The sequence below is a fragment of the Antechinus flavipes genome, chromosome 3 (genome assembly GCF_016432865.1).
Source record: "Antechinus flavipes isolate AdamAnt ecotype Samford, QLD, Australia chromosome 3, AdamAnt_v2, whole genome shotgun sequence".
Taxonomy (NCBI): Eukaryota; Metazoa; Chordata; class Mammalia; order Dasyuromorphia; family Dasyuridae; genus Antechinus; species Antechinus flavipes.
In genome coordinates, this window is record NC_067400.1 from 506,785,262 (window position 1) to 506,801,655 (window position 16,394).

Genomic DNA, 16,394 nt, shown 5'->3' on the forward strand with positions numbered 1-16,394 from the left:
AGAAGGCAGATGACCATTTACCAAATGCTTTTGGAAGGGGGATTTGTGGCCAGGTGGTAATTGAACATGGTAACCCTGGAATACTTTCTAAGAGTAAGTTTCCCATAAGCTTGATGAGAAAGACAAATATACAGACTTAGGTTTTCAGAAGCAAAGGAGTCTTCCTCAGCAGAACCTTCTAAAGTTGATATCAAATGCTCTTTCCTAGGGCTGATGACCTTTATGTTGTCTGCTCAGCATGGAGGGAATTTCTAATCTCACCAACAAACAAACAAACAAATACAAAAACCAAAAACCTTTTTTCTGTATAGTAGGATGACTAATATAGGTTTGTAGATGGTGAGTCTTGTGGTTCTTTTCTGAGACAGAAAAGATTTTTTCCTAGTCCAGAGAAACTAAGATCACAGGGTACTTCATGGATTTTAGTTAAAATTCATGGGGTCCCCTGTGATTATCAAAGTAGATTCTCAAAATAGAGAAAATTTGCTCACATGAGGGAGGTCCAGTGAAGCAACAGAGTTCCACAGGAAAAGAGCCCACTTCCTTTCATATGCCAGAAAACAGACAATTAACAGTCGAACATTAATATACCTAAACTCGGAGCTTAAGACAAAGAAGAAGAATCAATCAATCTAGAGATCAATTAACATTTATTAAGCTACTTTTATGTTCCAGGCACCATGGTAGGTCATGGTAAGTTTACAGAGAAATAAATGAAACTGTCCCTGACCTCAAGGAGATTATATGGATATATTAGAAATATATAAAAATAAGCACATTTGAACAAAACAAATGCATGACAATTTAGAAGACGAGCACACTAGCATTTGAGAGGCCCATGAAAAACCTGAGTGGATGGTGTTTAAATTGAAGCTCTGAGGAAGGTTGAGGGACTCAGAGAGGCAGAAGAGAAAAGGGAGGATATTGCAAGGATAGAGACAACCTGTACAAAAGCATGGACATTGGGGAACAGCTAAGAATAGCAAGAAGGTCTTTCAATTTAATTAAAGAATGCTTGAAAAGGGGTAATATTTAATAAGACTGGAAAGTATGTTGGATCCAGATGGTAAAGAGTGTTCAGTGCAGAACAAAGGAATATGTATTTGATCCTACAGGTATAGGATAAGCCATAAGTGTTTAATAGGGTGGAAGTAGGGTAAAGAGGTTGACATGGTCAAATTTGTGCTTTTAGGAATATCACTAGAAGTTGTGTGGAGGATGGCTAAAGGTTGAAATCAATTAAGGCTGGTGTTTAGAGAGCAGAGCAACACTCCTCTCACCTTTCCCACCATTCCTGCATTCAAGGGATTTTCAACCTTTAACTAGGCTAATAAAAAGATGGAGAGTACAAAAATTCTCTCTTCTCTAGTTCAAAAGTTAATTTTAAAACTCATTTAAAGAAATAAATACCCTGTTAGCCATTTCTATTTATTCACTTTATATGATTCTTTGTGTCTCTCTCTTTGTCTCTGTTTCTGTCTCACACTGTCTCTCTATCTGTTCGTCTCTGTCTCTGCATGTGTTTTCTCTTCCCATTAGAATGTAAGTTCCTTTGCACTTATATCCCCAGATCCTAACCCAGTACCAGGCATATAGTATGCAACTAATAAATATTTGTTGATGTAAAGTGAAGTAAGCAGAGCCAAGAAAACAATACATACAATGATTTGTCCAGTTGTATCAGATTCTTCAAAACTCCATTTGGAATTGTCTTGACTAAGATATTAGAGAGGTTTGCCATTTCTTTCTCCACCTCATTTTACAAATAAAAACATTAAGACACACATGGGTTAGGTGACTTGCCCAGGTTCATACAGCTAGTGTTAGAAATACGCTTTTGACACTGAAAATCAAATATCGAGGAAAATTTATTAAAGAAGAATCTTAAGGAATCTTCTTAATGTTTCTTCCTAGAAGTGAATCCCACTCCTTTTCAGGAAAAGAGAACCTTGAGCATAGAAGTAGGAGAACCTTTATACTTGCTAGTTTGGCACAGTCCTTCTCTTCAGAGAACAGATTGGTCCATTTCTTCCCACTTACAATCTTTCTGATACCGCCACTAAGTTTCCCCTAACTATGTATAAACATGTTTCCCCTCCCTCATTATAATCCCATGTTCAGAAATGGTGGAAAACTCCTCCTTTGGAAATGATGTTGAATATTCAATTAGCCTATTAAGCAGGTGCAGGAGTAATTTGATCAAATCAGGTCATTGACCCAGCTAGTTTGGATTGAATCCACTATTATCTTAAATTTGTGGTTTTCTCAAAACCACCAGACTCTTTCTGATTAGCTGAGTCCACCTGTGCCTTCCTAGCTCCCCAGTTCCTTGTTTACTCAATACTTCTATTGATAACTTTATTGTTCTGTAGAATCTTAACTTATCTAACCTCTCACATTTTTGAAGACCTCTTGATCAGTGATACCCACTATCTCATACTACCTCAAAGCTTGTAACACTGTGGAAACCCAACTTTTCATCATTTCTCACAATAAGTATCTGAGACCAGAATTGAACTGCAGAAGATGAATCTTCCTGACTCCAGACCTAGTATTCTATCCACTGTGCCATCTAGCTGTCCAAAGATATTAGAAGTGTTTGCCATTTCCTTTTCCAGTAGATTAAGGCAAACAGAGGTTAAATTATTGGCTTAGAATCACAAAGCTAATTGAGTATCTGAGACCAGACTACAAGTAAAATCTTCCTGACTGATTCTTGGTCCATTTCTCTCTACACTGAGCCAGGAAACTGCCTCTATATTCAATCATTACAATAATGTAAATAGAAAAAATAACTACAAAACAATCAAATATTAATGTTGCAAAGAGGAAAAAGCTTATCCTCAAATTAAAAATCAGGGTGAGAGATCCATTATATATATTTTAAGATTTCAGGGATTTATTATTTTTACTGCTTCCCATTCCCCACTCTTTCTTCTTTTTCTAAAAACAAAACCAAGACCAAAAAACCTTTGTTTTACGGGAAATGGAGGGAAATTTAGGTTACATAAAAACAGAATATGATAATTCCTTTTTCACCAGACTAAACTCATCTGGATCTATTATACTCTTACATTGAATCCCTTCTCTCCCATGTCCTCCCTATGACCCTCTGCCTTGCCATCTTTTTAGTTTCCCTATTAGAATATAATTGACTTGTTTATTACAAGCTTCTTGAGGATAGGGACTGTTTTTGCTTTTACTTGTATTCATATTCTCAGTGCTTAGCACAGTTTGTAGCACATAGAAAATGTTTATCAACTGATTGAAAATAAAAGTTTTTAAAATAAAATAAATGCTTGTTGATAGTTGATTAGTTGAACTCTAAATATCATTACTCTAACATATCTTTAACATCATGGGAGAGAAGATGGGGGAAATAGTAAGAAGGGCAATATGAAGTAATGGAATCAAGCCCAGAATTAATGTGGCCCATTCCCCAACCCCTTAGTGATGGCCAAAAAGGACTCCCATCCAGATCTTGGATCACAGAGAGTGGATACATTTTACAACTTACATATTACAAGGTATGACACCTCAAAGAGATAAGTATATGTTAAAAAATTCCTTCTGCTAGGATTCAATAGAAATTACCAAGCTAGGGAATATGTAATGCTTAACCTTTTCAAATCATCACTACGCCAAATACTAAAACCTTTGACTTGTTTTAAGAGGATTCTGAGATCTAAGAAATTTGTGAAAATGATTGTGAGGTCACTGGTATGACAGCCATACAACTTTTCCCATAGCCCTGTCCTCATCTCCAGGCTTTAGGTCCAGGACTTTTTTTGGTCATGGAAAGTCATGCATTAAAACCCCTAAAGCCCAAGATGGAAATCACTGCGTATCAGACCTGACAGTAATTTGGGTCTGGAGCACTAGATGTGATTCTTCAGAGGCACCTGATCTCTTAATTAATGTCAAAAACTGGTGGTAAAATAAACAAAAATTTTAAGGCTATGTCTTAAGCTAGAGTCCATGAATTTTTTAAAAATATATATTGATAACTATTCAATATAAGTTGTTTCCTTTGCAGTTCCATGTATTTTATTTTATGTATTTCAAAAACATTATTCTGGTAAGGGGTCTATAGGTTTTATCAAACTCCCAAAGGTATCCTTGTCACAAAACAAATTAAAAGCCCCAGCTCTGGAAGAAGTCAAAGAGTGAGAAAAGAATCCTCAATTAGAATGTGAGCCCAAGGGAAACAAATTTAGAAAGTGATGAGAATTAGGATTTTTTTAACATATCTGCTAACCTAAGAATCCCAGTGCTTAACAAAATGACCATGTCCACTTACATTTCTCTTTCAACTGATCATGCCTAGATCAGTCCCTTTATTCCCCATTTGCATCATGTAATATAAAGTGAGACTTATCTTTGCCTTCCATCCATCCATAGTAATTGTACAACAAATTCCAAGGCTTCTCCATCTATAAAATGGATACATTTTAATATTCATTTTTAAATTTTGAGTTCTAAATTTTCTCCTTTCCTTTAGCCTTTCCCCCAACTATTGACAATATGCTATTCATCATACTTATGAAGTCATGTAAAACATATTTCCATATTACTCATGTTGAAAAAAAATGAAAAATAATTTGCGTCAATCCACATTCAAAATCCATCAGTTTTCTCTATAGAATTGGATAGCATTTTCCATCAACAGACCTTTGGAATTGTCACAGATCAGAGTAGCAAAGCTTTTCACAGTAGATTATCACTACAAGATTGCTATCACCATATACAATGTTCTGCAAATTCCATTCATTTCACTGTATCAGTTCTTATATGTCTTGCTAGTTTTTTTCTGAAACCATCTCCTTCATTGTTCTTAAACACAGTGGTATTGTACTACAGTCATATGCACACCTTGCTCAGTCATCCCACAATTGATGAGCATCTCCTCAATTTCTACTTCTTTGCCACCACAAAAAAGAACGGTAGTATATAGTTTTATGGATATGAGTTCTTTTCCTTATTCTTTGATCTCTTTGGTAGTGATATTGTAATGCTCTCTAATAGTGGTATAGCTGGTTCAAAGGATATACTCAGTTTTATAGCCCTTTTGGCATAGTTCCAAATTGTTCTTCAGAATGGTTGGATCATTGCATAGTTCCAACAGTGCATTAGGCAATTTTCTAGGAATAAAAGACAAAGAACAGGTGCTGAATTGCATTGGCAGAGGGAGTTTTCTCTTATGGGAATATACTTGTATCAATGAAATTCATTCCCTATTCCTATTTAAAATAAATGTACATGTGTATGTGTGTGTGTGTGTGTGTGTGTGCCTGTGTGTGTGTGTGTGTCTCCTAGTTCCTAAGGTTTGGGGTTTGATTTTTGTAGAAATAGAACAAAGTTTGCCACTATTCTTTCCTTGAAAACTTAGGGCAAACTTCTATGGGCTTTAGTTTCATCAGATGTAAAATAACAAAACTTGTATTACCTTTAAAAGTCCTTTCTCACCTCCTGTATCACTGCCTCTTTTTGGCAAAGGGATTTGAGGGGTTTAGTGAAACTATGAGCTATGCTGTACAGAGTTACCCAAGAAAATTAGAACCAAACTTGGTGCAAATAATTGGTTTAAGACTAGAAAAAGAGTACAACAAGGTTGTGTGTTGTCACCTCATTTATTTAATTTATATTTAACATGCAAAATGCCAGGCTGGATGAATCAAAAGAGAATTAGAGTTTCCAAGAGAAATATCAATCATTTCTACTCCAATGGCAGAAAGTGAAGAAGGTTTCAGAAGCTCCTTGGTAAGGGCAAAAGAGGAGAGTTGGTGGTTTGAAGTTTAACATCAAAAGAATGAAGATCTTGACAACTAGTCCCATCACTTCCTGGCAAATAGAGGGAGAAGAAATGGAAGCAGTACAGATTTTATAAATTTGGGCTCAAAAGATCACTGCAGATGGCAACTTTATCCATGAAATTAAGAGATGCTTGATCCTTGGAAAGAAAGCTATGGAAATCCGGAGCAGTATACCAAAAAGCAGAGACATCATCTTGCTGGAAAGGTCTCATAGTCAAAGCTATGTTTTTCCCCATAACAATGTATGTATGACTGTGAGAATTAGATTGTCAGGAAAGCTGAATGCCACAGAATTAGCTTGTGGTGCTGGAGAAGTCTTTTCAAAGTCCCTTGGACAGTGAGATTGAATCAGGCAATACTTAAAGAAATTAACTCAGGCTATTCACTGAAAGGTAAACTACTGAAACTGAAGCTCATATATTTTGGCCACATAGTGCTAAGAGAAGACTCATTGGAAAATCCCCAGATAGCGGGAAAGATTGAAGGAAAAAAGAAAGGGGGATACAAGAATAGAAGGGCATGACATGATCCATCTTGTGATCCATGAGGTCAGGAAGACTCAGACATGACTGAATGACTGAGTACCAAAACAATAAGCTCCCCTCCAGCTCTAAATCTATAGTCCTATGGTTTCCATTTATAAATAAGGAAACTGAGGTTCAGAAAAGTTAGAGTGACATACCCAATGTCATAAAGTTAATAAGAAGCTGGAACTCTGGAATGAACTTCTTAATTTCAAATCCAGAACTGTTCTCACTTCACCATACTTCAGGATACATTTTAAATTATGCTACTCAACACTGAGGACATTAGAATACCGTTCCTTCAAATAAATGTTCATAAATTAAAGATTCTGCTTTTCATTAATCATGGTCTCCATTACAGTGAAAATAGTGGTGTTTGAAAATGAATGATTTGATGGCATTGTCCTAATTATTCAATAAAAAGTGAATGAGGAGTTTGTTATGAGAATAACCACTTAATAATGTGAAAAACATGTCCGGCCATTCTTCTTGACAAGGATAACATTAGATGAATTTAAATTATATGTAAAAATGATATTTTAGTTTTTTTGTTCATCAGGTTTTAGATTTGTGACACAGATACTTAAACAAAAGCTGAACTTTGTATGAATTCTTCATTCTTGCTTATAATATAATCAATGGAAATTGCTGTTGTAAATGAAAAATATTCATAGAGCAAAAAGTAAAAGAAAAAAGGGAGGGAGAGAGGAAAGAAAGACAGAAGAAAGGAAGGAAGGGAGGAAGAAAGGAAGTGGAAAGTAAAAAGAAAAAAGAAAGTGGGAAGGAAAGAGAAAAAAAGAAGGTGGCAAGGAAAGGATAGAGGGAGGAAAAGAGGGAAGAAGGAAAAAGGAAGAATGTGGGAAGGGAGGAGAAAGGAAGAAGGTGGGAAAAAAAGGAGAGGGACTTAGGGAGGGATGAATACAGGGAGGGAGAGAGGGAGGAGAAAGAAAGAAAGAAAGAAAGAAAGAAAGAAAGAAAGAAAGAAAGAAAGAAAGAAAGAAAGAAAGAAAGAAAGAAAGAAAGAAAGAAAGAAGATGGGAAGAAGGAAAGAAAGGTAAAAAGGAAGGAAGGATGGAAGAATTAATGACACATCATCAGAAATTTTCATCAGAAACTCTCTGAAGCCCAGAGACTTTGAGGCAGAATACATAAGTGTAAGGGGGAAAAAGTAGGGACCTAGCCTTGAACATTGCCCTTTTCACCCCCAATCTTCTCTAGATCCGGCACTGATTGACTAGAAGAGAGTTTTCCCTTGTTTCCTTGGAGCTTCTTATGAGGAATTTTCCTTTCAGTCTCTTCCCTTTGGAAACTGTTCACACATCATCCACCACCACATTAATTCAGAAGTCCAATTTTGCACCATACCAGAAGTCAGCACAGTACAGGAGGAAAAAAAATAAGGGTTCTGGAGTCAGAGGAACTGGGTTCAAATACTGTCTCTCCTATTTATTACCTGTGGGATTGTGGGATTTCTCCAGATGCCCACTATAAAATGAAGTGGTTGATTGTAGTGATTTCTGAGGTTTCTTCTAGCTCTGAATATTTACTTTCAAATTAGAGGTGGAGATTAATTGATTTAGATAGGGCCACATTATTTTTTATATATTTCTTATTTCTCAAATTTTTCTACAAAATGCAATTCCCCTACTCAAAAACTCTGATCTGATATAGGGTAAGCCTGGGTTCCCAAAGGCTCTCAAGAGAAAAGGTGAGGTCTGTTAGTTCTCTCAAACCAGAAAGGCCTTGAATATGAGGTCCAAGAATTGTTATCCAAGGACCAGCTCAGCTAAGTTCAAAGAAACTAACCATTAGATTAGCTCCAGGATGATAAATACTGGGTTTCAGCAAGGATTGCCTAAGATAAAAAGGGGTTACAATCTGCATCTGGGGAGAGAGTTATTTTCAATAACAAATCACAGATCTTTCAAATAAAATGAAATTAACTAAACCAACAAAATAAACTTCTTCCCTCAGAGTTTTGACAGCAGAGGACAGAATGGAAATATTGCCTCTGACATTTTGTGACCCTGGTCAAACCACTTCATTTCTCTAAGACTCATTTCCTCATCTGTAAAAGGAGGAAGGTTACACTAAATGATCTCTAAATTCCCTTCCAGCTCTAATTCTGTAATCTTATGAACATTTAGCTTTTTACTCATTAAACCCTAGGATCTTGCCAACATTGTTGGGGAAGATGGGAACAAGTTGTAGAAATTTGGAATTGAATGTGGGGAAGGGGAAGAGAATCTTGGCTATTAGCATTAAAAATTGATGTTTCTTTTCAGTGTTTGCTGATAATAAGCTTTGCTTTCTGCATTAAAACGAATGATAATAGAAAGGAGAGAAGGGAGTCGATAGGCTCACCTCATAATTTTAAGAAAATTTCCTTAATATGTATCATACTGTCTTGTTTATACACCACATCTCCTACCAAGTCTGCTCCACTTATCTACTAGCCTGAATAATGTAAATCCCTTGAAGTTAAGGACTTATTTATTATATACTTATAGGAGTTATTTATTTTATACTTATAAATATATAAAGACATATATTTATAATGACTTATTTTTATCTTTGAATCCCTAGAATCTGACAAGGCATCTTGAGTATAATAGGTGCTTAATGAATATTTAGGGCAGCTAAGTCAGGCTGGCCACCTTGTTTGAAAGCCAAATATATGCTTGCCAAAAAAGATTATTTTATGGAGAATTCAGAGGGCAGGTGCTCATGTGGTGGTCAGGAAAAGCGATACAAGGACACTATCAAGGATTCTCTTAAGAACTTTAGAATTGATTGTATGATGTGGAATACACTGACACAGGACTGCCCGGCATGGTGTGCCCTCATCAAAAAAGATACTGTGCTCTATGAGTAAAGAAGAATTGAATTAACTCAGAAGAAACATGAGATTCACAAAGTTAGAGAATGATCTTCAATTCATAGGGATTATTTGTGTATAATTTGTGGCAGAGCATTCTCAGCTTGCATTGGTCTAATCAGCCACTAACACTAACTTATCAGATATACTAATGTGACTCTAACATAGTGGTGTCATTTTGGTCCTCTTTGAGAAAAAAAGAATAACTAAGAGCAGCTAGGTGGATAGAGTGCTGGACCTGAAGTCTGAAAGATTCATCTTCATAAGTTCAAATCTGGCCTCAGTCAGTTGTGTATCACTAGTCAAATCACTTAACCCACTTTGCCTCGGTTTGCTCATCTATAAAATGAGCTGTAGAAGGAAATCACTCCAGAAAACTCCAGATGTGATCAGGAAGCTACAACAGCAATAAATGTTTATTTAATTGAAAAAGACAAAAATGATGACTCCATTATCTCTACTCACTTCCATGGTACTGGTACTTTTCCTCACTCTCTTGTTTTCATATGAGTCTCACTGAGATGATCTTGCACTGAAAATAAAATATTTTCCCTATTTGCTTGTTATGTGCATTGTTGAGCCAAGCCAACCTCCTCTGCCCACCTAGAACCCAAGGCTCAGTCAAAGTAAATCATATCATGATCGCGGAATGTTTTCTCAGTCTCATGACCTGCTCCTTAATAAAAAATGATTAGTAGCAATTGCCTTTGTGTCACCTAGTCTTCCAGAGGGCTTTTCTGTGTAAAATCTACAGTTCAATGATATTCCAGGGAAGAGAAAGTTATTACAGAAATTCTGGCTGTCTATTATATTCTTAATATAATATTTTATTTCTTTTATTATTTCCCAGTTACATATTTTAGAAATTTAACATCAATTTAAAAATTTTTGAGTTCCTAATTCTCTCCCTTCCTTCTATCTTTCCCTTGCCCCTTGAAAAGGCAAACAATATGAGAATGATTATAATACATGTGAAGTCATGCAAAATATATTTCTACATTCTGACTTTCTGTTTCAAAAGAGATGTCATCATTCCTATAACAATTCTTCCTTTCACTAAAATTCAACCACCTCTGGCAAAAAGTCAGATTGCTCTTTTTTTTAGCAGCATATCTATTATAATAGGACAATAAGGTATTGCAAGACTGGGATATAGAAGAGATCATAGATGCTGCCGTATCTGTTAAGGGAGAATGGCTCCTCTTGCATACTTTTACCAGGGCTAAACTGTATCCCTCTTGAGAAGACATAATGGTGTCCTGGAATTAGATTAGATTGCACATCTTCGAATTAGAAAGATACAGGATCAAATCACACCCATGCTAGCTAAGTGACCATGGGCAAATCACTTCACCTCTCTCTGAGCCTCAGTTTCCACATCTTAAAATGTGGATAATAATACCCTAAAGTGCCTACCCTATGGCATTTTCATGAGACTTATATAAGATAAGATAGGTACATAGATGATCTCTTGGAGGTAAGGAATTACTGGGGAAAAGAATACATCCTCAGTGTAAATGGACTCTTGTCTGAAATGTTTCACCTCGAAGAGTTGCCTCAAATCCTGTGAGTTATCCAGGTCATTCAAGCAGTATATACCAGAAATAGGATGGGATCCCAAGTTTTTATGGTTCTTAGGCTAATGTGACTTCACTTAAGACTCTCACATGAGATAATGTATGTAAAGTAGAATCTTTAGAGTGTTTTTAAAATATAATTTATTATTATAAGAGAGTTGCCAAGACCCAGGTGTTTTGCAAGTACCTAAAAAGATCATTATTTGCTAATTTATGGTGGGTCAAGAGATAATGTCTTCCATGTTATGACTAGCTTTGACCTCTCCTTGTGTTGACTTTGCTCTGCATTGCACTGTGGTTAGTTTTGTTCTGTTTGGCTTCAAAGGAAAAATCTAAAAGCAATCAGTGAAAGTTGTAGTAAGATAAATAAGCACTTGACATCAGTTAAAAAAAAACAAACTTTCTTACAAGTAATATATAAAATATTTTACTTTTATTTTAGTAATAAGTACTATATATAAAGTAATATATATATATTATTTTATATTATAAATATATAATTTATATATTTATATATAAATAATATATATATAAATAATAATTATAAGTAATTATATATTATATAAGTAATATATAAAAGCATCATGGCTTGCCTGGCAAAGTAACTATTTCTCCCTCACTGAAGATCTTGAAGTAGAAAGGAAAAGGAAATAAGCATTTATTAAGCACTATAGGTCATCGATGCTGTGTGGATCCTTACATCAATCTATCTAAAAGAAAGGTTCGATTTTTTATTTTCATTTTATAAGTGAGGAAATTGGGGCGGATAGAACAAGTAACTTGCTTGGAATCAGACATCTGATAAATTTGTTGTTGTTCAGTCCTTTCTCAGTCATATCTGACTCTTTATGACCCCATTTGGGGTTTTCTTGGCAAAGACACCAGTTTTGTCATTTCCTTCTCTAGCTCATTTTACAGCTGAGAAACTAAGGCAAACAGGGTTAAGTGACTTTCCCAGAGTCTCCTAGCAAGAAAGTGTCTCAGCCCAGATCTGAATTCAGAAAGATGAATCTTTCTCAATGCAGGTATGGTATTCTTATCCACTATGCCACCTAGCTGTCCCAAGTATCTAAGACAGAATTTTAACTCAGATTTTCTCTCTTCCTGAATTCCAGACTACCACTTTATCCACTGTGCCATGTGATTGCCTGCCACACCATCTCTAGTATGTGATGTAAAGAGGATTCTTGTTTCAATACAGGTCAGATTAGATGGTCTCTGACAGTTCTACCAGTTCTGAGACCCTTCAATTCTATTATTTCTTCATAAAGCATTCCATGATTCCAACCCATTCTATATGAGATTCCCCCAGCCCCCTCATATTTCTTATAGTACTTTGCCCAGTTCTTTTCTTTATACTTATTGAATGTTGCCTTATATCATAATTATTTGTGTACTTATCTTATTCCTGCCCCTGGTCAATAGAGTAGAAGTTTCTCCAGGGCAAGATCTGTGTTTTATTTGATTAACATATCCCTGGAACTCAGGACATAAGTTTTGTTTTTGTTTTTTGTGTGTTAAAGATTTATTTGAAATGACACAATCCTGAAAAACATAATTGTTATAGATTACTTATGGATATGTGATATATGATTTTTTAAAGGATCTATCTGTGAAGGCAAGTTGCATAAACAAGGAGTGAAAATAAATGGGAGATTTCTTTTTCATGGAAATGTGTTTGGGGATATATTATCTCCCCCATCTTTCTGCCAATCTCATATTCATCATCTAACTATGAAAAGCAGCATAGAGTTTTTAATAAATGTTTGTTGAACTGAATCAACTTATTAATGGGCAAAACTAGTCTCTGGATACTTCAGCATCATTAAAAAGTTTTAGGGAGTAACACAGACAATTGCAAAATCAGTTGGGGACAGATTTCCTTCCTTTCCTTGAGTCTAGTTATATTGGAGACCGTGCTGGCAGGCCCTGTATGGGGAAAACATTACTTTAATACATATCCAAGACTGATTTTTATCTCCCACTGATGTGTATCAAGTTGCAAAACCAACATAACATCATGTAAGTACGCATCCTTATATTATGATACCATTAACTGCATTGTGCCAAATAGGATTAATGTGATAAGAAATAAAGCACTTTAGGCACCAGAAAGTTATTTTTAGTCTTTACTGAAAATGTTTCTGTTTTTAATAGAATAACCCAGGAAGAATTTTCAATGTGAGCTTGTATTCAGGATACTCTTTTTGGAAGCGGAACTAAAATTAATAATCTATAAGGGTGAGTAAAGGATCTTATTTCTTGGCCAAGCTCTCTGGCCTATTTAAGCCTATTAAACCACAGTTGCAAACCCTTTCACTTGTATTTGCATCCCTCCAAATCCAGAAACAGGCCTCAGATCTATTGTGCAGTGTTGTTCACAGGGGAACAAGTCATGTAGGCATGTAGGTCATGAGCCATGTCTTCTTTGGACAACATTCTGACAAACTGAAATCCTGGGTGTAGCAAAGTAGAAGAAAAAAAAGAGGAAAGGAAGTCTAACCAGAAGTTAATTAGTTAAAACATTAAGTAAAACAAATGAAAAGATCTGTACATTCTCTAGGAAACTCCTTCACTTTGACCTGATGTCTCTGCCTCTTGTTCACTGTAGAAGACGGGTTACTGGATCCCACTCCCCAGCCAGATACCATCTGAATAAATCTCCTCCTACTACAAATTGAATGTTTTCCTAACAAACATAGGAAACAAAACCAAATGCCAGTTTGTTTTTTATGGAGTTCATAGAATCTTTGGGAAGACTAACACTTGATTTCCTAGATAACCCTCAAGTAGCATTGTTTGGGAAATGACCTTGTGAAAATTAAAGTACATTTACAAACGTATTAAACATCTCTGAGTTTTGAAACCCTGACTCAGTATAGATCTCAATGGGATAAGGAAATAATAATAATGATGATGGCTAGAATTAATATAGTTCTTACTATCTGCCAGGCACTCATAAGGAACCCAGGAGATAGAGTTGCTATTTTGTGATTTTTACAGTTGAGGAAACTGAGGCAAACAGAAGTCAAGTATTTTGCCCAGAGTTACACAAGCTAGTAAGTGTTTAAGCTCACATGTGAATTAGGTTCTTGCTGGCTCCAGGCTCAGCATTTTAACAATTGCACCACCTAATTGTCTCTGTGGGTCTAGACCAGATATTCAGTCTCCAACCAGGTTATTAATCCCATTTGTAAAAGGATTTTCTAGGATCTTCTGATAAACCTTCTGAAGGAAGTAACCAAACTTCCTTCTCGGTGTCTCAAGCAATGTTGTTCCTTTTCTTTTTTAAAGTTTTTTTCTGTGCTTTTTATCTATCATTTCATCTCCCACACTACCCCTTTCCTTCTATCACTCTTCCCTACTCACCACCACAACTATCACTCTTTCCTAGAACTCATATATACATACTGTGCTTCTTTCTTTGGCACTATCTCCTCCTCACCCCCATTACTTCCCCTCCCTCTCTACCCTTAAGCCTCAGTGGTTTGTGGTCTTGCCACGTGAACTGTAAATCTGTCCAACACAGCTCATCATAAACAAAGAAGCAACTGTGAAAACTGTTAAGTTCAGGGACTCTGGCACTGGGTCTCTACCTGGCTGAATTTTGAGAGATATTGGCAAGGATAAAGCAGCGAGTGGGAAGAAGGGAGATAGATATGAGAGAAAAAAGTTCATGTATGTCAAAACTGCAGAGATGGGCAGAGAATGATTCTGATGGAACTCAGAAGCTGGGGAAGCACCACTCCCCTGACACACAATAGACTTCCAAAAGGGAGTCTCTTTTAGGGGAGAAAATGAGACACACAAAAAAAACTAAAATTCTTTTAAGGTAAGGGCTTATTTCATTTTTGTGTTTGTAGCTTCAGTGCCTAGCACAGTACCTGGCACAAAGTAGATATATCAATAAGTATTAGTAAATACTTATTGTTTGATTTATTGAATTGAATGAATGTAAAATAAAATGCTGAGGCTCCAAAATCTTTAATGCTATTTGGAGAAGAAAGGACGTGAAGGAGGAGGGGAGAAATGAAAAAGGGAAGTTAGAAGGCTGAAAGGCAGTAAAGCAGGCATATAGGTAGGGGGAAAGGGAGGGAAATGAAGAAAGAAAATAAGGGAGATGGAGTGGAAAAAGAAAGAAGGAAGTAAAAAGGGAGGGAGGGAGGAGGAGAAAGAGGAGGAAAGGAAAATACTACAAAGTGACTTTAAAATTCTTTCTAGCTCTTAAGATTCCATGACTTAGATCGAGACAGAATGTGTCAGACTGAATGCCCCATGTATTCACAAATCCCATGTTCAGTGATTAGGCAGGCATAAACCAAATACCAGATATTAAAACCCTTCCACAGACAGAGTGTGATTCATCCCATATGTATCACTTTCTTCTTCTTCTAGGAGTAGTTTCTCTATGGGAAGAGTGTTGATTGCCCTCCTTGTATCTTCCAGGTCTTGAGGGACTGGCTCTGGAATGGAGATAGGGAGTGGTACAAACTGAGGCCCAGGCAGTGTAGGGGCTGGGGGCTGGTACTGAAGAGTAGAAGTGGGCAGAGCTGAAATGGGCTGAGGCCACGAGAAGTAAGTCAGAGGTGCTTGGTGCTCTGTACCCTCCAGTTGAGGTCCACCTGTTGGCGTGGCATTCCTGGTCTGTGGAAAGAATGAGACTCAGTTACATTGTGAGAGAAATCTCTACCCATCTGGCCACTCTCTAAGTGGGCTTTTTCTTCATTCTAGATCTTTCCTGATCTCTTACTGCTAGGGTTATATATAGGCTTACATATGGAACCCCATATGTGGAACCATATATGGATATCATAGGCCTTTATGGTATCCCTAGGAATCAGCCAAGAGGAAAATTATGATCTTTGGTCATTCTCCCTTCTATTCTTCACATATATCGCTACATGAATAGACACATGCATACATACCCATCCACATGCAAATTGCCCACAAATATCAGAAACTTCACAGAAATAAGCTCCAGTTTTCTAATCCTATACCTTTAATCAAAACTCATCTGTTCCATATCCCATTCCTTCATACCCCTGATATCTGCTAGGTGACAGCAAATCTCATAAACTACTTAATGTCCATAGCATAATGACTGCTCGTGGGTAATACACCACCCCCTTTCTGGTTGCATGTGCAAGCTAATGGGGGATCTTCTGAAGATACAATCCATAAACTGAAGAATTACAGGCACTGTAACAAGTTGATGAGATCCTGCTTGGGCTGCTTCCAAATCCCATCACATAGATATCTACCTATTTTGTCTATATAGAGAACTGACACTGGTCCCATTACCACAGAAGTCAAGTCGAGCTCTAACTGAAGGTTCCCCTCCTGTCTACATCAGCAATATAATAATAATGAGCCCCCCAAAGAAAATATTCTGGGTCTAGGACATGAGCTATTTCTGTGTACATGAGATTAGTAAAAAGAAATAATAAATAATAGTTAGCATTTATTTGATGCCTGCTATCAGCTAGGTACTGTTCTAAGTACTTTACAAATATTATCTCATTTGATCTTCACAACAGTCCTAAGAGATACTATTATTATTCTCATTTCATAATTGAAGGAACTGAGGAAAACAGAGGTTAAA

At 36.4% G+C, this 16,394-nt stretch overlaps 1 protein-coding gene across 2 annotated transcripts in view; it reads right to left on the minus strand.

The window, feature by feature from the left end:
- Positions 1–12,908: 12,908 nt before the first annotated feature.
- The window catches only part of POU2AF1 (POU class 2 homeobox associating factor 1), a 34,639-nt gene continuing 31,153 nt past the window's right edge, over positions 12,909–16,394 (minus strand). For both annotated transcript variants that reach the window (XM_051986951.1, XM_051986952.1), the window contains one exon: positions 12,909–15,436. In XM_051986951.1, the coding sequence (XP_051842911.1) occupies positions 15,125–15,436 (312 nt within the window). In that variant the 3' untranslated portion in view covers positions 12,909–15,124. The remainder of the gene's footprint in view (positions 15,437–16,394) is intronic.